We start from the raw sequence: 19,152 nt of genomic DNA on the forward strand, positions 1-19,152 counted from the left end.
AAGTAGAATGAAAAGTATTAAGGAGTTCAGGAAAGTATACCTTAAACATTAACCTACTTTGTACAATTTTTCTAATGGCACAAAAGAAAAATGAGCAGGTGACATTACAGCCCTGGCATTTCTTTTTCTTTCAAATAAGTCTGATTTCATTAGACTCGTGGTCGAGCTCTTTGGGCATGTTATCTTGCCCAAATTTTTATTTTGTTTAGATGAAAACAGAAATTCACAGGAATTTTCAAAACCTAAAACCAAAAGGTGAAGCCAAATGCTAAACAGCTGTCTTTGCCATAGCTGTTTGATATAGTGACTGGGAATTGGGAAGTTTTGTTATAGAATTGTATTCAGTGCTCTGATCGCATCTTAAACCTTTTGTTTTCTTCACTCCAAATAATTAGCATTTTATTTCACATAAATTATGAGCTAAGGATTGTGACTTGTAAATGAAATAGGATAAGTCAGTTGGTCTCATCTACCTTATTTGTGTTATAGACTAAGTTCTTGGGTCATCGTATATATGGTAGATTAAGTCTAAAGTTAGTCTGTTCTCACATTAGGAAAGTTAGGATAATCACCCCTAACTTGTAGGAGCATTTCAAATTAATGTAGCATCTACAGGTGCTTGGTACTTCAAGGTACGCTTTATATTTCACCATGTTCTTGTGAGATGGATGTTGTTTTGGAATACATGAGAACTCTAGAAACCTATTAGAGGGGAGCCTTATAGTGGAGCTTACATCAAATATAACAGATCTATAGATTTGTTCATACTTTTGAGGAAGAGGTCTCAAATTCTCTGTTACTTCCTCTGTTACTTCATCTTCAGGAAGTTCATCTAGATTGGGCCAAAACACAGGGTATGTATGTTTGGGGCAGTAGGGGAGGTGGTGGGACAACACAGCCTAATGGCAATCTCACCCTTGGTGTTCTACTTTTGGCCCTTCAGTCTATGGCAATGACTCAAGGTCACCTTGAAGGGTGCTGCCATAAACTTTCATCATGAGGGGTAAGTAGTAACATTTCATAGTACAGAAAAATTATCCTTAGGTCAGAATTCCTAAGTTAATTGTGGTTTGAGAAGGAGCTTAAAGATTATGGGCTGAAGAAAAACCGTCTTTTATGTTATGTTTTAAAGAGAGAGAGAGATTGATATATTTTCTAAATAGGGAATTAGAATTGGATGATTTGACAGACTTGAGAGACTCAAAAGGCTAAAAATTGCCTAGAAATGCTAGAATTAGGAGAGTACTCCTCTTGGTAGTTTTGTAAGTTTAATAAACTGAAGAAATTAATGAATGTATAAATTACTTTCATTGAAGGTTGATTATAAGGTAAATGTTTTAAGAGATATTTAAGAAATGCTAGGTAAACTTGAAATCAGCATTGGCAGAAGTAAGGATTAGGAAGGAGTATGGATTTATGGATTAAGGAAGAAATGGCACTGTTGTTAACTGTGCAGATATTCTTAAAGATTTAAAAATATTTGCATTTGATTCAATAACCTTTTAATTTTGGATATTTTTCATTTCCTACTAAGAACTCATTGGGAAGCATCACAGTGGTGATTTTGAAAAATATTATTACATCTGTGATGTGATTATATGTAGGTAGTTCCTTACACATCATTAAATTTATATGATAAAAATATATCCCTGGAGTTTTCGTTATTTTTATTTTTTATTTTTTAAAGATTTGTTTTAGTGAGAGAGTGCTTATGAATGAGTGGAAGGGGCAGAGGAAAAGGGTGAGGGAGAGAATCTCAAGCAGACTCCCCGCTGAGCATGGAGCCCAGCTTGCGCTCGATGTCATGACCCTGAGATCATGACCTGAGCTGAAATCAAAGAGTCAGATGCTTAACCAACTGAGCCACCCAGGCGCCCCAGTTGTTATTTTTAAAATTTGTTTGAGTGGTGCTTTGGTAAAATGAAAAGAACACCAAAATAAGAATCAAGAGTTTATAATACTTCTGGTTCTGAGGTCCTTGGAATTCTTCTCATCCAGTTAACTCTATGACTTTAGGTACTCTGAATCTCTTATCTCATATGTAAAATGGGCAAACAAACTGACATATCTATACAAGGAGTTACTATGGGACAACAAAAAAGAATGAACTACTGATACATGTGACATCCTGGATGAACATTAAAATCACAGTGCTGGGCAAAAGAATTCAGGCACAAAAGAATATGCCATTTTTATGAAGTGCTAGACAAAACTATTGTGAAAAATCAGAACAGTGATTGCCTCAGAGGAGGTGGGGCTTGACTGAAAAGCAGCAAAAGGGAATTTTGGAGGTGATGAAAATGGGAAATGTTCCATAACTTAATAAAGATACATTTGTCAAAATTAATAAAGTGTAGTTAGTATTTGTGCATTTTATTATCTGGAAATTTTACCACTCTTCCTCTCTGTGCCCACCCCACTCCCCCCACCCCCCCCCCAGAAAAGAACGGTAAACAAATACTGCATGTCATCCTTGTGTAAGGGCCATGCTAATCTCTGTATCATTCCAATTTTAGTATATGTGCTGCCGAAGCAAGCACTAAACAAGTATTGAATTTTAGTATATGTGCTTTTCTCAATGGTAGTGGGTAGGAGTTCTGAAAATACTTTTTATGTTTTTTAGGATTGTGCAAACGAGTAAATACATTAAGGAAAATGGAAGCCAGGTTTCTCACTGTTGGATAAAAGAGAACATGGACATAGGGACAATTAGAATGTCTCTAGGGTGTTGGGTTGGAATTGAAGGTATAAGTATAGTTTTTATTATATACAGAGAAGGATGGTTGGATAGATAGAGAAATAAATATAGGATGTGTGTATGTGTATAAATATGTAAATTTCCTAGTATGTGCTTAGAGTTTCTAGAAGTAATGATACCCCTGTAGTAATGAGCATAATTTGCATCCAGATCTTGTATGTGTATAAATATGTAAATTTCCTAGTATGTGCTTAGAGGTTCTAGAAGTAATGATACCCCTGTAGTAATGAGCATAATTTGCATCCAGATCTTGATTTCTAAACAATATTCTCCACTAAAAGTAACCAAGACTCCCTTGAGAAAAGTACAAGATGAACCTGGAACATTTCTTGTTCCAGAAAATAAGTATTCAAGGAATGATGGGAATACATCAAAAAGACATTGAATTCTGGTTTCCACTCAGACATGAAAGAAATTAGAAGTCACCATTCTTGAGGTCCTTATAGTAGAAACAAAGCTGAACAAACTAAAAAGCAACAGTTCTTCTTAGATCCATCAGAGAACTGAGATCACAGAGTAAACCAGTGCCCCCAAAACTGGAGAGACAGGCAAATACAAACAATCACAGCTTGCTGGGAGCATAAACTAATGAAGCCAGGAACTGGTAGGAAAACTTAACTGTAATTCATGACCTGCCGGAAGCTGAGTGTGAACTAGCTTGATAGTTAAAAACTCTTGGGGGTCTAGTTTTAAGAGGGCTCCCACGCTCTTGTGAGTTTGTCTTCCACAGGCTCCACCAGGTTCTCACAGTTAAGATTGGGGGGCTGGGGGATTTCCTCATGCTTCCAGCAGGAGGGGAATAGTAACCATTTTGAAATAATGCTCATAGCATTCTGTTCTCTCCCTGCCTAAAAGGGAAACTACCAGAGCCTAACCAACTTGGGGAAACCAACTTCCTCTCTAGCCTTGCTGTCTCATCTATGGCGGCGGGGGGGGGGGGGGGGGGGGGGCGGAGCCAAGAGGCACTTTCAAAAGCCATAGCCAGGGATACAGACCCACTGAAAGACCCAGACCTCATCATGGGATTATGGAATACTTTCCTCACATTTTACCACTGCATCAGCAGGGCTCCTGTGGAATAATAGAGGATTACAGATGAAAGAACTGTGAGGTTTGCACTTTGTTAAAGGAGTTTCTAGGGAAACCCAAAGACAACAAGGAAATTAGAGGAAATTTTAGCTTTTGATACCCATAGCTACAGTAAATACAGCCTAACTTCTAGTCAGATATGGCAGAGATTTTGGAATTGTCAGACTGGGAATTTAAAATAACTATGATCAATATGCTAAGGGCTCTAATGGAAAAAGTGGACAACATGTAAGAACAGATGGGTAATGTAAGCAGAGATTGAAATTCTAAGAATCAAAAGAAAATAATAGAAATCAAAAGCACTGTAACAAGTAAAGAATGCCTTTTTTGGGCTCATCAGGAAAAGAGAGGAAGGAGCAAAAGAAATATTTGAAGTAATAATGGCTAAGAATTTTCCAAAATTAATGACAGACTCCAAACCACCAATCCAGGAAGCTCAGAGGACATCAAAGATGACAAATACCAAATCTACACCTGGACCTATCATAGTCAAACTGCAGGAAACCAAAGACAAAGAGAAAATCTTGAAGGGAGCTAGAGGGGAAAAAAACACCTTACTTATAAAGGAAGAAGGCTAGGAATTATGTTGGACTTCCCTTCACAGACCATACAAGCAAGAAGAGAGTAGAGTGAAATGTTTAGTGTTGAAAGAAAAAAAATCACCAACCTAGAATTCTGTATACATTGAAATTATCTTCCAAAAGTGAAGGAAAAATAAAAACCACCTCAGACAAATAAAAATTGAAGGAACCTGTTGCCAATAAGAACTGTTACTTACTTTGCAAGAAATGTTAAAAATAAGTTCTTCAGAGAAAAGGAAAGTTAGTGAAGGAATAAATGAAGGTAAAATAAAACCTCTTATTTTCTATCTTTACTGGATATAATAGATAATTTCAAAATAATGTATTGAGTGATTATGGATAAATGAAATTTGATAGCAATGTTACAAGGGGTAGGAGAGAGGAATTTGGAATTTACTACCCATGAAGTGCAGTAAAATGTTATTTGACAGTGGATGTAGATTAAATGTATACAGCAAACTCTAAAGCAACCACTAAAAAAAATCAGTTTTTTCTTTTAATACTTTAAAGATGGTGCTCCACTGACTTCTGGTTTGCATTGTTTTTGATAGGTTTGGCAGTATGTTTTTGTCCATTATTTTGGAATTCTAATTTTCATGATTTATAACTGCTTTATTCAGGCCTCCATATAAGCAATTTTATGCTTAGTAGAACTAAATGGCCATACCAGTCTGATACTATTGAGTAACTGAACATAGTCATAAGAAAACTTCCATTTAATTCATATACAAAAGTTGTACAACATTTTTGAAGGGGATGGTTTGAGGGGTGGGAGGTGGCTATGCTGCTTCTACATTTTGACAGAGCAAATATTAAGTGCATGTGGTAGGTCAGTTTTACTGTTACTAAGTTTACTGTCGGAAAGTTTTATTGTCTTGAAAAATTTCTTACATTGACAGTCCTTAATCTTACGTTTTTGGTAATGATCACTTTAAGTAGAACATCTCTCTGTGATTTGACAACATATCTTAATGTGATTGAATGTTTAAATTAGTATACTTAGTGCATCATTAAGTGGAAATGGAGATATATAAGTGGTTTTGGGGCTAATATTTATATTTCTCTCAATTTAGTCATAATTCTATAATGCAAATTCAATAATTCATTTTAATGAATGCATTGTCTCTAATGGTATATTCAGAATTAGGTCTTCTCTTGGGGCGCCTGGGTGGCTTAGTTGTTAAGCATCTGCCTTCGGTTCAGGTCATGATCCCAGGGTCCTGGGATTAAGCCCCGCATCGGGCTCCCTGCTCAGCGGGAAGCCTGCTTCTCCCTCTCCCACTCCCCCTGCTTGTGTTCCTGTTCTCACTATCTCTCTCTGTCAAATAAATAAAGTCTTAAAAAAAAAAAAATTAGGTCTTCTCGTTAGAGACCTCCAAAATAAAACAATGAGTATGGATAGGCTAAAAAATTATGTAAGAGGTTTATTCAGGTACAATTTACAATTTGCCTATGCATCCATGTTGTAGAATGTATCAGTACTTCATTCCTTTTAATGGCTGAATAAGTATCCCATTGTATGGATATTCCACATTATATTTATTCATCAGTTGATGGGCATTTTAGTTATTACCACCTTTCGGCTATTATGAAAATGCTACTATAAGGTTCATGTACAAGTTTTTGTGTGGGTTTATATTTTCATTTATCTTGGGCATATAACTAGGAATAGAATTGCTGATCATATGATAACTTTTATTACTGAGTTGTAAGAGTTATTATAGATACAAGTTCCTTATCAAACATGATTTCTAAATAGTTTCTTTTATTCTGTGTTATCTTTTTACTTTCTTATAGATCGGTAAAATTTTAAGGTCTTTCAGTGTTCAACTATCATAAAGAATGGTGGAACAGTTTACTAGATTTGCATTAATTTAATTACCTGTATCATTTTATTTTATTTATGTGTCTTTGAGGGAAAATTCAGGCATTTATATACAAATTTGACTGGAACTTTATCTTGATTAGCTATTAATACTGTTTTATATCACTGGAGGTGAATTTTCAGATAGTATTCAGATTGTTAATTTTACTTTAAGACCCTGAATTACTTACCTTTGGATTGAAATACCACATAGATTAACATGTGTGACCATTCTGGTTGTAAAACATCTGAAACTAAATATTTGGTTTTTTGTTTTTAGACTCCACACCCAACGTGGGGCTTGAACTCATGAACTTGAGACTGAGCCAGCCAGGTGCCCCAAAACAATATTTGTTTTACAAGCCAGGATTTTATTTTTAGCAAAGGTTAATAAATATTATTTTTATGACAGTCTGAAAGGTATACATTTTCTTGGAGATTCTGGCTTGAAAACACTATTAGCAGTTTAATTTTTTAAGGCTAGCCTTTTTAGAAAAAATGTGATGGTATACCGTATTGTGTGAGCCTTTAAATAGTACCCAAACTGAGGTTCCCAATCACTGTTAAAGTCAAAATAATTACTGGTTTCCTTTCTGTAGTAATAATTGCAAACTAAATTACACATGAATTTTGGACATGTCATTTCATCACATTCTTGACATATTAATCATAAGAATATTTGTATATTTTGCTGTGTTAGTTTATTGTTGTTTAATACGGAAAGTTCATCCTTAATTCAGTCCCTTCTAGTACCCTTGCAAATAGGGGAAGATAGGAGGACATTATAAATATCTTTGTTAGCTTTTGAGAAGAAATTATAAGAAAAAAAAAATAAAGGCAGTCAAATTTTCTATAAGACTCAGCTGAAAGACCTCTTAAGGAGTTAACCAATATGAAAAAGACATCCTGTCCTGTTGGTTTTCCAACAATAAATTTTCAATTCTCTGACATCAACTATGGGTGTTCTGTAATTCAACTCAGTTATGACACTACCTGAAATTAGTGCAGACCCCCACAGGATCTGATCCCTGATCAGTTCCACAAGATCGCCCCCACTTCAGATGCCAGCCACAAATGGATACCCAGGCTACCTGCACTTCTGCCTGGCCAATTACAAATTTGGGATTCTCATAAACCTCCCTACCCTCAGGTTCAATAAATTGCTAGAACAACTTACAGAACTCAGAAAAACACTATATTTATACAGTTTATTATAAAGAATACAAATGAACAGCCAGATGAAAACAATAGCGCAAGGTTCAGAAGGTTCCTGAGCTCAGATGTGTCTGTGGAGTCCGGATGTACCACCAACCAGGAAGCTTTCCCAAACCTCATTGTTCCAGAGTTTCTGTTGAAATTTCATTACAAAGGCATGATTGATTAAATCATTGGCCATTGGTGACTGAACTAAATCTTAAGTCCTTCTCCCCTCTCTGGAGGTGAGGTGGCGGGTGGAGAGTGGTAATGATATGGTTGATTCCTCTGGCAACCAGCCCACTATTCAGAAGCTATCTAAAGATCCCATCAAGAGTACCTCATTAGTGTAAATTCAGTTATGATAGAAAGGGCTTCATATGAATAACAAAAGATACTCCTATGAGTCAGGAAATACCAAGAGTTTAGGAGCTCTATGCCGGGAATGAGACATAAAGACCAAATACGTATATTAGGCCACACATGCTTATCCAGCGTGGATGAAACACCCACTGTATTCTAGGCTCTCTGCTAGGCATTGAGAATAGGAAGAATAAGAAGACATGATGCATGTGTTCATGGAACTCACACTATAGGTATGGAGACAGAAACAGTGAAGTTCCATTTTACATGGGAATTAGGTTCTGAGGCAAAGGTATGAGGTTAAAACCTTTTTTAGAATTAGGCAGAATTTCCCTTGACAGTCTCTTAAATTGCATGAATTCTACCACACTATCTTTCAATAAGTCCAGCAGCTTAATTTTCCTTATTTACAGACACAGACACTAATCACTTTTCCTCAGCTGAGCTCTAGTTGAAATAGTTGGTCCGCAATTAGGGCCATGTTTTATGAAAAACTATGTATCTTTTAAACAGAATCACACTTAGTTGGCTCTTTCAATAGGAGATGCTTCTTCCACTTTAGAAGTACAAAGGAACTGAAACAAACTAAGGAATAACATTTATATGCCCTGTCTCATGGCACTAAGTCATAAATTTATTAACTGGGCACACTGGCACTGCTTAATTGCATTCTCATATTCATTTGCTTGATCTTCTTTCTCTGTCTCTGTACCTGAGTCTCTTCCCATCCCCCCTGATTTATTCCTACCCAGTAAATAAAATGCACATATGATGTGATTCCACTGTATGTGAACAGTGTACATCTGCGCATAATAGATTTATATAAATCCTCTGAAGACATAAATGAAGAAACGAGTTGTGCACTTTTGTAGGTAAAGGAAGGTGTATATAGTTGAAATAGCAAGGGAGCTTGTCCTTAACGAGAATAGGAGTTACAGTATTTTCCATCTAAATACTAATCATATTTTTTATTTTCTTCAAACAATACTTCACAACAGCCTTTCTCCTATTTCCTCAGTGATGATTCTTCTGGTAATAGAGTATGTTAATTAATTCAAGGAAATATATTGAGCATGTTTAAGACATGACTGAGGCAAAGGATTCTAGTCCTCAGTTTTTTGGGTTTTTTTTTTTTTTTTTTTTTTGGTTTATGATGCTTCTATAAGTTCTCATTTGCATAGTACCCCAAATTGTACTGGTGAATGTAAAATGGGAAAATTGATCCTCCCTATTGAGTTGAGAGCTATAGGGCAAGATATAATGTGTCCTTTGACTACCTACCAGTTCTAGGTAGTTTTATATCTGCCATTTTGTTAATGTTTTCTCTGTGTCTTATGCTCTTTTGTTGTTTTATTCCTTTGTTATAGTCTTCTTTTATGCTAAATAGATATTTTCTTTTTTTTTTAATTTTATTTTATTATGTTAGTCACCAAGCAATACATCACCAGTTTTCGGTGCAGTGATCCATGATTCATTGTTTTTGTACAAAATAGATATTTTCTAGTATACTATTTTAACTCCATTTTTCTTCCTTCCTCCTTTTCTTTCCTCCTCCCTCCCTTGCTCTCCCTCCCTACCTCTCCCTTTCTCTCTCTTTTAGTTATTTTCTTCACGGTTACTCTGGGTGTTACACTTAACATGTTAATTTAAGACAGTTGGATTAATCCCAGTTTAATTTTCATACAGGCATACCTCATTGTGCTTCACTTTGCTGTGCTTTGCAGATACTGTCTTTTTTACAAATTAAAGGTGTGTGGCAACCCCGCATCAAGCAAGTCTGTCAGCACCATTTTTCCAACAGCACTTGATCACTTAGTGTCTGTCTCACATTTTGGAGACTTGCATTATTTTGAACTTTTCATTATTATATTTGCTATGTTGACCTGTGATCAGCGATTATGACTTGCTGAAAGCTCAGATGATGGTTAGCATTTTTTAGCAAGAAAATATTTTTTAAGGTGCATACATCATTTTTTTAAACAATGCTATTGCACACCTACTAGATAATTATAGTGTGAACATTATAGTGTGAACATAACTTTTATATGCACTGGGAAACCAAAAAATTCATTTGACTCACTTTCTTGCAATATTTGTTTTATTGCAGTGGCCTGGGACTGAACCCACAATATCGGTATGCCTGTAGTACATAAAAACTTTGCTCCATTATAACATCATTCATGCAAATTACATCATTACACATTATAAGCCCATCAACACAATTTTATAATTACTACTTTATGCACCTGTCTTAAATGATATGGGAGAAGGCATTATACATGTTTATTATCTTTTGTATTTACCCGTGTAGTTATCTTTACTGGTACTCTTTATTGCTTAGTGTGGTTTTAAGCTACTGTCTATTGTCCTTTCATTTTAGCCTGGAATGAGATTTCTTTTAGTATTTCTTATAGGTCAGCCCTGCTAGTGACAAATTCTCTCAATTTTCATTTAGCTGGGAACATCTTAATTTCTTCTTCCTTCCTACCTCACCCAGCTCTCCTTTGTTTTTGAAGGGTAGTTTTGCTAGATATAGAATTCTTGGTTAACCATCTTTGTCTTTCATCACTTTGACTGTGTTATCCTACTGGCCTCCATGGTTTCTAATAAGAGGTCAGCTCTTAACCTTATCGAGAAAATTTTGTACATGATGAATTGCTTTTCTTTTGTCACTTTCAAGATTTTGTCTTTGGCAGTTTGGTTATGATACATCTTGGCATGGATCTCTTTTGAGTTTTTCTTACTTGTAATTTATTGATCTTGGATACACATATTAATGTTTTCAATCAAATTTGGGAATTTTTTTGGCCATTCTTTTTTCAAATACTCTTTCCATCTCTTTTTCTGTCTCTTCTTCTGAAGCTCACATTATGTATATGTTGGTATTCTTGATGGAATCCCATAAATCTCTGAGCCTCTGTTATTTTTTTCTTCATTCTTTTTCTTTTTTGTTCCTCAGATTGGAGAATGTCAACTGGCCTGTCTTCAAGTTCATTGATACTTCTACCAGTTCAAATGTGCTCTTGATCCTCTTTAGTAACTTTTTCATTTCTGTTGCACTTTTCAACACCAAAATTTCTATTTGATTTTTTTAATAATTTCTGTCTATTCATTTATATTTCTATTAGGTAAGACATGATTCTTCAGACATGACCTCCTTTTGTTCTTTGAAATTTTTTTTAAGATTTTATTTATTTTGGGGGGGAGGGGCAAAGGGAGAGGGAGAGAGAGAATCTCAAACAGACTCCTCACTGAGTGTAGAGCCCGATGCAGGGCCCAGTCTCACAACCCTGAGATCAGGACCTAAGCCGAAACCAAGTCAGCTGCTTAACCAACTGAGCCACTAGGCACCCTGTTCTTTGAAATATTTTTAATAGCTGGTTTAAAGTCTTTGTCTAGTAAGTTGAATGTCTGCGCTTCTTCAGAGACAGTTTTATTGACTCCTTTTTTCCGTGCTTCTCTTTTTCTTTGTATGTCTTACCATTTTTTGTTGAAAACTAGACATTTTAAATAATTTGACAGTTAAGAAATCATATTCTTCCCTGTCCCCAAGATTTATTATTGCTCTGTTGTTGGTTATGTTGTTTGTTTCTTTAGTGACTTTCATGGATTAATTCTGTACAGTCTATATTCTTTGAAGTCCCTGCTCAGCTAGCTTATTGGTCAGTTAATGATTGACCAGTGATTCCTTTAAATGCCTTGAGCTAATAGGTCTCCTTCCACCTTTTGTTGAGAGGCTCTGTATGTTCGTGTGTTGGTGCAAACCCTCAAAATCAGCCATAGTGAAAGATTGGGGCCTTCTCAGCTCTTCCTGAGCATGCACCCAGCTCCACACATGTGCATAACCTTCTAAATTTCCAGAACTATGTCAGAGCCTTTCAAGTTCTTATGGATATTTCAGTCCTCAGATTTTCCTTTTGAGTTTTTTGTGCAGCCTCTTAGCTGCAGCTGGTAAAACTCCCTCAGGCAACTGCGATGTTAAACAATTGCTGCTGATTGTATTCCATAAAGATGCTACAGATAGGACTATACACAAGGAGTGAGCTCTGAGTCTGATCAAATAAAGTCCTGAGAATGGAGCTTTTCAGTGAGCTACCAGGCAGGTCAAATGGTGATAGTTTTCTGGTAATTGGACTTTTGGGGAACTGCAAATCTATTTTGGTCTCTCCAGTGCCTGCATGGCTATCTGTTTTCACAGCTACTCTGGAGCTGGGGGGGGCGGATGGTGGGGGGAGGCAGAGGAGATTGGATTAGGGCAAATTAGAATACCACAAAGCTTCCTGTTCTTACTAAGATTCATCTGGTTTTCTTGAATAAACACTTGTTGGATTGTCACAAGCCTTTTAATTTATTTCCAAAATGCTGAAAAAAGTTTATTTTGACAGAATTTGCCAGTGTTCTTGTTGCTCTTATGGAGGAGCAGGTTTTTAAAGGTTCTTCCTCTGCCATTCGGAAGTGTTCCTTGCCATTTCTATATACTTTTATCTACATCCTTCTCCCAGTTTCTGATCCAGGCTCTCATTGCTTGTGTTTCTCTTATACATTTCTCATGGACCGTTGGAACTTTCTGTTTCCATGGCTAACATGCTTATATTTTCAAGTATTCGCTGTTACTTCTCTTTCTTGCCTGGCAGTCCTTTCAGGGGCTCACTCTCTCATATCCCACATAAATCAAAACCCTTTATTCCTCCCTTAAATATTACTACTCCTCAAGTTTCTGACCTATGCCCCTTCTTTTGTCTATGTATTCTCTTGAGTGAGCATTTTTACCCATCTGTTAGTCAGACTCCCAAATCTGTCTTCTTCTCTACCCAGATCTCTCAAGCTCAACATCTGTGTACCTAATTGTGCTTAATGTAAATCTCCATTTGGAAATTCTATAAACATGTAAAATTCCACAAGTTCAAAATAGAAATCAGCCTACTCTTCTTTCTCAGTTTTCTTTGACATTCACATCTATCCAGTTGCCTAAACCAAAAATTTGCATCATCCTTGATTCTTTCTCTTTTACCCTACTCCCAAATTCCAGTTACCTCTAAATTCTGTGCCGTAAGTTGATGTTTTCTTGATGTTTTCGTGATGTTTTCTCCATCTCTACTGACATCTCTCTTCTGAATTAGTCCAGCAACCTCCTAAACATATTTTCCTGTTAAAGCTCTGTCCCTAGCTTCTCCCACAGTGGGCCCACAAGGGAACTTTATAAAACGCAAATCCACACAGATCACAGAATCAACACACACACACTCACACTTACACATGCACTCTTTGCCTTTTTCTCCATTGCACTCTTTGCTCCTTCCTGACTACATTTTTCCTGTTCCCAGACCATGCATATTCTCATTTGCTTTCAGATTTTTGTATATACCACAACATTCTCTCTTTGCTCTTCTGTTGCTTCCTCTGGGAAGCCTTTCAATATTCTCACAAATCTGAGTTAGATACTTTTGGATATAAAATTGCCATACTGTAATTGCCTATTTACTCATCTTTATTTCTAAGTAGAGTGTAAAAAGTTCATTAAGTTCAGAGACTGTGATTATGAGCAGCATATGGTCTAACACCTAATGCTGGACTTTCACAAAGTATTTGAAGAATATAGAAGTTATGCCTACATTTATGAGTGAAAAAACCAATTGTGTTTGGCACTGGAAATACAAAGATATACTAGACAAATGTATAAATAGACCTTTGAAACATCTGGCGCTTGAGGGATATAGTTCTCTTAGTAATGTGGGATTGATAACTTAAAGCCAATGATTTTTTTTAAAGATTCTATTTATGTATGTATGTATTTATTTATTTGAGAGAGAGAGAAAGAGTGAAGGGAGGAGCAGAGGGAGAGGGACAAGCAGACTCCATGCTGAGCATGGAGCCCGATGAAGGCTCAGTCCCATGACCCTGAGATCATGACCTGAGCCAAAATCAGGAGTCAGATGCTCAACCAACTGAGCCAACCCAGTGCCCCAAAGCCAATGATTCTAAATAAAGTCATGTATACTTTAGTTGAAGAAATAAAATGGCATGAATAAATGTGAAACCCCAAAGAATTATTTATAAAGGAGAAAATGAAGAGAAACTGTTTAGCAGAAAGTTAGATACATACGCCCTTTGTAAAGTTAATTATTATACTTAGTTTTTTGTTGTTGGTGTTGGTGTTTTGCTTTGTTTTTTTTTAAGATCTTATTTATTCATGAGAGAGAGAGGCAGAAGGAGAGGGCGAAGCAGGCTCCCCACAGAGCAGGGAGCCCGACATGGGACTCGATCCCAGGACCCTGAGATCACGACCTGAGCCGAAGGCAGATGCTTAACCGACTGAGCCACCCAGGCACCTGATGGTGGTTTTTGTTTATTTGTTTGATTTTCTGGGTCATTTAGAAGTAGATGACTTCTTCCTGCCTTTCTCTTACAGAAATTGTATAATATTTAGAAAATATATATAAGCAAAAAGAAAATAATCAAATCATTATCTCACTTAATGTGTTATATATTTTTATAATTGAAATAAACCTGAATATCACCTGAAATAAGTATATCATGAACATCTCTTCATGCCAGGAAATATACTTCAACACCATCTGATGCTGAGGTTGGAAACTTTCTGTAAAGGGCCATTTGGTATGTATTTTAGGTTTTGGGGGCTAGAAGGTCTCTGTTGTAGCTACTCAACTCTGCCAGTAGCAAAGCAGCAATAGACCATTCCAAATGGATGTGGTGTGTTATAATAAATTTGTATTTACAAAAACAGGCAGTAAGCAGAATTGGTATGAGAGCCATAGACATGACGTAGATATATCATAATTAATCTCCTACTTTTGGAAATTTATAATATCTTCAATTTTTTTAAACTATTGGTAATACTGTCTTAGCATCTTAATATCTAAATCTTCATGTACATTCTTGTTTTTTTCTTAGATGATAATAGATGATATAACAGTTTTGCTTGGTTCATTTTGTGGTTTTGTGGGAATGGGGAAAGAAAGTAAAACTTTAGAGAGAAGCAAAGAAAGACTTTGCTTGGAGGCATACAGATTGAGGTAATGATAGTGATATAAAACTTAAAAAGATATTCTAAGAAGAAAATACGAAAAATTCCATAAATACACATTTTCCTGTTCACATACCAAGTTTTTCTATTTGATAGCTCTGTAGAGTTTTATTTAAAATCTTGTGTATATTGAGTTTGAGATTTGGGAGATAGGGTTACAAGTTTCAAAATAAGCATTTCTTATTCAGTCTCCTAAGATACTCTTAGGCCAGCATGATTTTGATTTTGGTGACCAGTCAGCTTATTTTAAAAATAAAAGAAAAAAGAAGACATTAAGCTTTTCTGTTCTAGATGATGAAGTCTAATCGGTTAGAGCAGGGATTGGCAAACTACTATCCAGGGACCAAATCCTTCCCACTGCCTGTTTTCATAAATGAAATCTTACTGGAACAGCACAGCCATGCCTGTTCACTTATGTATTGTCTATGGCTGTTTTCAGGCTACAGCGGCAGAGTTAAGTAGTTGTATCAGACACAGTATGGCCTGTAAAGTCTAAAATATTTACTATCTGCTACTTTACAGAAAAAGATTTGCAGACCTCAGAATTAGAGGAATGGTACTTGTTAGTGTTTCTGTTTATCAAAAATATATCTACAAAAAATACAGGTAATTTTTCTATGGATAAACTAGTAAGACTTTAGATGCACGATTTAATTAAGAGACCAAACGTAGGCCCTCAAAATGCAGAAGAAAATGTGGGAAAATGACATAAGAAATGTTGGAATACAGAGGATTTAAAGTTTAGTGTACATCTAAATTCTGTAAAAGATTAGATTCACAGTATCCTAGTACTGGCTGTTACAGAGGCACCTACCTTAGTTATACAAGCCCTACTTACACGGAGTTGGAAAGTAGCCACCTCCACACAGTTTTGTCATGGTGTCTTTAAAAGCCAGCAGTTATGCTATGACAAGTTTCTGTGGAGCTTTCCTGAAACAACTTTATTGCAGTTTCTGAATTAGGCAACATCAGTCAAATTGGAAAGCCCAAACTCTTAAAAATTTTTGAAACCTGTGTGTGTAGGCTTATTCTCCCAACAACAGTCTTTATTCCTGCTAAGTTTGCTGCCTTAATTCAGTTTGACATGACAATAAGAGGGGACATTGAGAAATTAGGGACATAAAGAATGCCAGTTGCTTGCTTTCTTTGGATCCACATGTTACTTAGACGTAGCTTAATATTCTAAACCTTTTAAGAATCCCAAATCATTTAGCAAGGTTTCAAAATAGCATAGCTTTCACTAATTTTATAAAAACATTCTTAAAAGAATCCTGTGTGTGGAGCTTTTTGGAGTGTAGTGAAAAAGCCTCTGGATTGAAGTCACAAGTTCTTCACTAGGCAACTAACTAGATGTTGCAAAAGCCTGAATGTGCAGTACCAGCTACCTAGCTCTGGACTTATGAGAGAGAAACCATTAATCGAATGCTTAAGCCACTGACTTTAGGTGTTTTCTCACAGCTGTATCCTAACTGATGGGGATGGAGCAGAATAGCTTATCTTCAGGGGACTTTACATATGTGTGGCCCCACACATTTGTGTGGGGTAGAGCTGATGGAGAGAAGTCTATAGAAGTGGTCTGTATCTTGTTAAGATAAAGCAGTGCTATTACAGAACTACAAATTTTACAATAATAAAAGACCTGTTGCCAAAAAGAAATGGCATCTCACATTGATTTTTACACATTTCTTATTCCTAGTTTAACTTTTTGAGTTTCTCATTTTATCTTGTTTCTCATCATTTTCTTTTCTGTGATACTCATTCTGTATTAAAGCCGTTAAGTGCAATGCCAAAAATTCTTATGTTGTGTTCTTCAGGAGGTTGTTCTTGAGGAAAGGTGGTAAGGCACTGAGTCATCCGTAGCTGCAGGAGAACGAGAGGGAGGTACATCTGTGTTGATGTAGTGACTGCGGCTTTGCATGGGACTTCGGGTTATTCAGGAAAGGAAAGTGCAGTAAGCTGGGGACTCTTCCCAACACCTATGTCCCCCTATAACTCTGTAATCCTTAGTTGTATCAAAGTCCCTCTGTTTTCATAGATTTGTTTTTTCAGATACTCAAGGCTTTTACACCATTCCTTTCTCCTTAAGCAGTTACTCTATTTTGCTGAGAGTTTGTTCATTTACTAAATATTTATTAAGCACATATTATGTGCTTTGTGCTGGGTCCTGGAGATATTATGATCATTCAAACACAGCACTAGCTCCAAAGAATTTTCAAATGAGAGAGTCAGGTAAGAAAACAGGCATTTACATTACAAAATAAAAACTGAGGAGTTTAAGAATTAAGGAAACCAACATTCACTTTTAAAAAAATTGAACCAGCAAGATTAAATGAAAAGAGCATTGATTTTTGGATTTTATTGATCTGCTTTTAAATTTTGATTCAATTACCTAGTAGGTACGTGATTTGGGAAAGTTAACCTTTGTGATATTTGCAAGGTTTTTAAATGTTTTAGAAATGAATATATGTAAAGCACTTAGTTCAGTGCCTGCTGAATAAATCATTTCTGCTTTTTTCCTCAGTCATACACCACAAATTATTGTAGTTTTAAAGCCTATGAAATAGAAAGATAATGTCTTTGGCCCCTGCTTCACAGGAGATGTGAAAAGTGGGGATTTTAAAAAAATTCAATGAACTTTGAACACCCTCCCTATAAAGAAACTTAGTAGAAATCAGATTTTATAATTATTTCTTGTAAAATTTATCCAAATTTCCATTATTGAGATATATGGACTGTAAAATTAATATCTTAGGAACTTAGAGAATTGCTTATAAAATATACTGTTACACTAATTCTTGTTTTTTTAAAGATTTATTTATTTATTTGAGAGAAAGAATGCACAGGGGTAAGGGACAGAGAGAGTCTTAAGCAGACTCTGCATTGAGTGTGGAGCCCAACTCCAGGCTGGATCTCATGACCCTGAGATCATGACCTGAGCTGAAAGCAAGAGTCAATGCTCAACTGACTGCACCACCCAGGCGCCCCACTATTACACTACTTCTCTAATCACTGGTCTTAGATTTATTTGTCGACTTAGAAGAGGATACTTCTCTGTCTCCCCACTTTCCTTACCCCCTGGTTTAGCATGCCACTTGCTCTTAACCAAATTGTGGTTTATGTCCTGAGTGGTAATGGATATAACATTTTTCATGAGATGTTTAAAAAGCATTCAAGGAGATCATCAGTAAATTAATTAAATATAATTTTAAGACTCACTCATCATTACAATTTTTTTTTTTCTATTTGAAGAATTAAGAAATAGCAGTATTTAGCAGATAGTGCCATGTTTGGAATGAAACGAAATAATCAAAGAATTTGCTTTTGGTGAAAGGTTTTTTTTTTTTTTCCATTCCTTTGAAATTAAGCAACATAACTGCTGCTAAAAATAGAAACTGGTCTAACAGCAGCACAATTTATAGTTCTTCAGGAGTGTGAAAGTTGGTAGTTGAAATCAGAATACTGAACTTGAGAGGGTATAGATCTTACTCCATTGTGTGATTGGTCTATCCCAAGTTTGCTCTACTGTATGTGATAACTGTTCCAGATTTATTTGCTAATTCTGTTATAGCTATACCTTAAAAATAAGATAAACTGATGTTATTCACTATAGAGTGTGAAATACAAGATATCAACAGAACATAGAACTATTTTCTGTGTCTTTTATATAAATCATTCTAAATTATAAATAGGAAATAATAAGCAAACAAATAGTTACCTTCCTACCAAAAAAGAAAAAAAGCCCAGTGAAGCAGAGTGGAATAAGGGATGGGGAAGAAGCCTAAGGATTGTGTGGGCAGGGCAGTACAGTGATAGTGACAGCATGAGAAAAATGGATATGTTCTTCCATCACTGCCATTCTCCTTGTTTGAAGTAGACAAATGGCATGTACCTAAGGGGAACTAGGGACAGTGCTCTGAGGACAGGAGCCACTTCTGTGCAGCCTGCCAGATTCACGAGAGTAATGGTGCGTCTGGTTTTTGTTGCTGCTGTTGTTACTTAACCTTGTCATGGATACATTACTGTTTCTGTGGCACTTCTTTTGTGGGTTCTTACTCATATTATTTTCTTTGTCATAGCAGTACCTGATTGTCTGTTGGCAGGTCAGCACCATTTACCCCTTTTGCACCTTGCCGGATGGAACGGCTTCCTGGGAAGTGTGCATGCTTGTTTTTTCACCTCTCATTGTGTCTCCCCCCGTCCCATTCCACCAAATGTGCAATTTAGATATCTAGAGGTCCATTATGGACATATGATCTGT

General features: G+C 36.1%; 1 protein-coding gene and 1 non-coding gene across 7 annotated transcripts in view; one reads left to right on the forward strand and one right to left on the reverse strand.

Annotated features, from left to right (window-relative positions):
- The window catches only part of REV3L (REV3 like, DNA directed polymerase zeta catalytic subunit), a 174,787-nt gene that overhangs the window by 31,862 nt on the left and 123,773 nt on the right, over positions 1-19,152 (forward strand). The window contains exon 1 of one of the 6 annotated variants that reach the window (XM_032408051.1): positions 14,163-14,464. The exons of the other annotated variants lie outside the window; for them this stretch is intronic. Coding sequence (XP_032263942.1) covers positions 14,398-14,464 — 67 coding nt within the window. The 5' untranslated portion in view covers positions 14,163-14,397. Of the gene's footprint in view, positions 1-14,162; positions 14,465-19,152 lie in introns of those variants that run through there. 6 annotated transcript variants of the gene reach the window in all.
- Positions 2,441-2,540, reverse strand: LOC116634793. Its single transcript, XR_004300035.1, has one exon. It is a non-coding gene; the product is annotated as a U6 spliceosomal RNA (small nuclear RNA).

This window comes from Phoca vitulina, unplaced genomic scaffold (assembly GCF_004348235.1).
Source record: "Phoca vitulina isolate PV1807 unplaced genomic scaffold, GSC_HSeal_1.0 scaffold9, whole genome shotgun sequence".
NCBI lineage: Eukaryota > Metazoa > Chordata > Mammalia > Carnivora > Phocidae > Phoca > Phoca vitulina.